Source organism: Ammodytes marinus (assembly GCF_949987685.1).
Source record: "Ammodytes marinus genome assembly, chromosome: 20".
NCBI classification, from domain to species: Eukaryota; Metazoa; Chordata; class Actinopteri; order Uranoscopiformes; family Ammodytidae; genus Ammodytes; species Ammodytes marinus.
In genome coordinates this window covers 1,066,510-1,071,102 of record NC_137224.1, presented here as the reverse complement: position 1 = coordinate 1,071,102, position 4,593 = coordinate 1,066,510, and the positions used below count along the sequence as shown (strand labels likewise).

Sequence of the window (4,593 nt, the reverse complement as noted above, 5' to 3'; positions counted from 1 at the left end):
TGTATTAACAATCAATGGTGTAGGCTATGTATCTTAGTGTAAATGCTGCTTAGATACACTCATACTGTTGTTTTGAAGCCCATTACAGGTTCCATTTCATGTGGCTTGAATGTAGAAGTCTTATATACACATTGCATCAGCCAGTTTTACTTTCTAAGGGTACGGAACTAAATCTAAACAAAAAAATACTGAGTCAGTGACTTGCAACAGATAGATATACATATATCAAAGTAATTGAGTAGTTGTATGCAGATTAAAAATATGTGGCCATTTTTTTCCACCCCAAATCATTTTCATCTCTTAATAACATGCAAGGGCAGAAAGAAAAAGAAAATCCATCCTAGCATCCCTATCCTGCTTTTCTCTATTTTACTCATATATCGCATATTATTTATAGCCTATTTATTTCTTGGCATTCAGTCTGTGGAAAACAAAGGCAGAATTTCACTGTACGACTGAGAACCTGTTTCTTATTGTGCATAATATGACAATACACACTTTGAATCTTCGAATCTAACAAAACAACAACAAGTAGAAGAAGAAAAATGCTTGTGAACACAGAGCTACGAGCAACAGGTACATTTAGAATGTGCTGCTGCTGTTGCCAGGGGCAGCCGTGAGCTAATGAGAGATGTTTCGGTTGAGTATCCTCAGAGGAGATTCAGGGGTTATTGCAGCACTGAGATAAAACCCCCATGAGGATGTCTGTGAGAGTCAACAAGCTACACACCGAGCTCACACTTTCCCCTTCAAGCTTTCTTCTGTATTACAAACAGATCCAAGTGCACTACATTTTATGAATCCGACATGTGTGAGTTTTTTTAAGGTGTTCCTGTAGTGCAACATTGAATGTTTGGTTTATGCAGGACTGATACAACTGATTTAAAAAAAGTAAAAGTGTGAATTATGAAGATGTATTTCAAAATGTTAAAGTTTCTAAAGGTTGGTGCAAGCAAACTCAAATTATCTTTATTCACCGAGCACATTTAAAACAAGAAAGTGCATAAAAAAACAGATGAAATACACCCCAAGCTTGTCAACAAGCCACACACCGAGCTCACACTTTCCCCTTCAAGCGTCTGTATTACAAACAGACCCAAGTGCACTAAACATATATGAATCAGCCATTTAGGTATTGTTGTGGCTGCAAAATGCTCTGAAAAGTTTAATTTTTCTGTTGGCAAATTATCTTTAAAATCTTTTTTCAAAAACTAAAAGTGTGAGTTATTAAGATATATTTTGAAATGTGAGCGTTTTCAGAGGTTTGTTGATGATGCACTAGAACAAAAATCTTCCATCTTTGTTGATATTACAAATCAGATCAATTCCACTTCATTTATAAACCACATTGTACAACAAGCAAAGTTGAACAAAGTGCTTAAAAAAATAAACTAACAATGCGAGACTCACATATATGTAAAAGACCACAAGCAACATGAACCATACGCCTAAATAGCCCGACACAAGTGGGGTAAAATAATAGACTAATAAAGCTAGAATCCTGAAATAAAAAAGTGGAAAAAATAACAAATTTCTTGTGTTAATGTGCATTGATAACACACCACAGAGCTTATAAGTAATGATAAGAATCCAGCTTGAAAACCAGGCTGTATATTCCTTTAGTTCACTTTATGTAACTTGATGTAACCTGTAGAGCATGATCAGTCTCTTGCAGTATATGGTTCAAAAGATGAGAGTAAAATCAAATCAGTTTTATTTGTATAGAGCCCAATATCATTAAAATAGACATTTGCCTCAGTGGGCCTTACATTCTATACAGCATGACACCCTGCCCTTATCTATCTATCTATCTATCTATCTATCTATCTATCTATCTATCTATCTATCTATCTATCTATCTATCTATCTATCTATCTATCTATCTATCTATCTATCTATCTATCTATCTATCTATCTATCTATCTATCTATCTATCTATCTATCTATCTATCTATCTATCTATCTGCCCTTAGACCCTTAGCTCGGCTGAGAAAACAAACTCCCAGTAAAAAAAAACCTTTATCGGGATTAAAGTGACTTGCAAGTTTTTTTTATTTGACCCATCAGCTGTGCTTATTAAATTCATTCCATGGGATCCTGGTGAAACTCTGTCACACACAATCCAGATTGAAACGATCAACTCGGAGCAACAGAGCCAAGCATAACAAGAGGACTTTGTAAAAAAAAATGGCCAATATCGGGACATGAGTGTAGTTACAGGGTGGCCTCTCCCAGTGAGCGCTGACATGTTGGAGCAGGGTTCACTTTCACTGTTGTTGTTGGTCATAACTGGATGAAACATAGTTGGCACGGGCAGGACCAGCTTATCTAACTCTGGGTATGAAGGTTTTGATGGTTTTTCTCAGGCTGTACAAACGGTGATGACGTTTTGAGATATGTCATGCTCAATAAGTAACTGCTCAAAATTTTATTTAATTTTTTTTTTTTTTTGACAATGTCAGCAATTCAGGAGAACGCTTGTTGTCAAAATCACTTTTTCCTTGTTCAAGTAACTGGTATGTTGCTAGCTATGGTGGGCCCCTTTGTTTGTACTAACAACAGATTATTATTTGAACAAAAAGTACAGACAGGTAGTGGATCGTAAGGAGATATTCACTGATTTTTGACAACAAGCGTTCTCCAGAATCACTGACTCCACCTTTTTAAATGCCTTGAAAATCATTTGTTATCAAAGTGAATCTGCCCTATCTAAATCTGATCTCACTAACATCTGTCTTCTCTCTCTGTGTTTCCATCAGATCATCTCTATGAGGTCCAGTGATCTACTGACAGAGGAGTGACCCACTTCCACCTCCTCTCTCTGCCCTCCTATCGAGGCTGAAGACCCCCCCATCCCTCCCTCCCCCTCCACTCCCTTCATCTTCCCACCCTGCCACCAGCCACCAGCCACCATTTCCTCCCCCGCGCGGCCCCCCACCAGTGCTTCAAAACTGTTTCTCCAACGCTTCTACCAAAAACTGGCCAGACTGTTTTCCAGAGAAGCAGAAGCAGCAGCAGCAGACGAAGAGCCCTCCCCGCCTGTGGTGATGGGAAGCGTGCGCGCCAGCCGCTACAGCATCGTGTCATCAGAGGAGGACGGAATGAAACTCTCCACCATGGCAGTAGCTAACGGTGGCTACGCTAACGGTAAAAGCGTTGGCAGCAGCGGCGGCGGAATCAGCAGTAAAGTGCACACGGGCAGACACCAGCCACAGAGCCGCTTCGTGAAGAAAGACGGACACTGCAACGTCCAGTTCATCAACGTGAGCGAGAAGGGCCAGCGCTACCTGGCCGATATATTCACGACGTGCGTTGATATCCGCTGGAGGTGGATGTTCATAATCTTCTGCTTGGCTTTCCTGCTGTCGTGGCTTTTCTTCGGCTGCGTGTTTTGGCTGGTGGCCATTTTCCACGGGGATCTGGAGAACAACGGGCAGCAGAAGTGCGTCTCAAACGTGAGCAGCTTCACCGCGGCCTTCCTGTTCTCCATCGAGACCCAAACGACCATCGGCTACGGCTACAGATACGTGACGGACGAATGCCCCGTGGCGGTGTTCATGGTGGTTTTCCAGAGCATCGTCGGCTGCATTATCGACGCTTTCATCATCGGCGCGGTCATGGCGAAAATGGCGAAACCCAAGAAGCGGAATGAGACGCTGGTTTTTAGCCATAACGCCACCGTTGCCATGAGAGACAATAAACTTTGCCTGATGTGGCGCGTGGGCAACTTAAGGAAAAGTCACCTGGTCGAGGCGCATGTTCGGGCGCAACTCTTAAAATCCCGTACGACCGCGGAGGGCGAATACATCCCCTTAGACCAGATGGACATCGACGTCGGTTTCGACAGCGGAGTGGACCGCATTTTCCTGGTCTCCCCTATCACGATCGTCCACGAAATCGACGAGGACAGCCCGTTCTACGACATGAGCAAACAAGACTTGGAGACGTCCGAGTTTGAGATTGTGGTGATTCTGGAAGGCATGGTGGAAGCAACCGCCATGACAACGCAGTGCAGAAGCTCTTACGTTTCCGGGGAGATCTTGTGGGGCCATCGTTTCGAGCCGGTGCTCTTCGAGGAGAAAAACTACTACAAGGTGGACTATTCCCGCTTCCACAAGACCTATGAAGTTCCCAGCACGCCATTTTGTAGCGCCAGGGACTTTGCCGAGAAAAAATACATTCTCTCGACGTCCAACTCTTTCTGCTACGAAAACGAGATAGCGCTGGACAACAAAGAGGATACTGACGAGGGGAATGGCGGTAGCGTGGGCCCCGACGGCACGCAGACGGACAATATATCAGAGAACGAACACAGCCAAGTTACGGTGCCGATTGAGCCCCGAACGCTAAGACGAGAGTCAGAAATTTGACTGTTGACACCTCAAAAAACCTCACGTGAGGGATTGTTTAAAAAAAACAAACATCAATACCTCTCTGCTCCGATAGGCCTAGCCCGCGAATAGAGCTAGGGCCCAGGGGGTAAGAGGGACAAGCCGAAACGGTACTGTTTACTGCTGTGGTGGAGCGGACAAAAAAAAGGACATTAGGACAATGTATGTTGGAAAGTCCGGTTGAACTTTTGACGACACATAC

At 43.2% G+C, this 4,593-nt stretch overlaps 1 protein-coding gene across 1 annotated transcript; it reads left to right on the top strand.

Annotated features, from left to right (window-relative positions):
• Window positions 1–3,032: 3,032 nt before the first annotated feature.
• kcnj2a (potassium inwardly rectifying channel subfamily J member 2a) lies at window positions 3,033–4,370 on the top strand (the record flags this gene model as incomplete). Its single annotated transcript, XM_080048494.1, has 1 exon — window positions 3,033–4,370. The coding sequence occupies exon 1, from the start codon at window positions 3,048–3,050 to the stop codon at window positions 4,368–4,370; it is 1,323 nt and encodes a 440-aa protein (XP_079904620.1). The 5' UTR covers window positions 3,033–3,047.
• Between the last annotated feature and the right edge of the window lie 223 nt (window positions 4,371–4,593).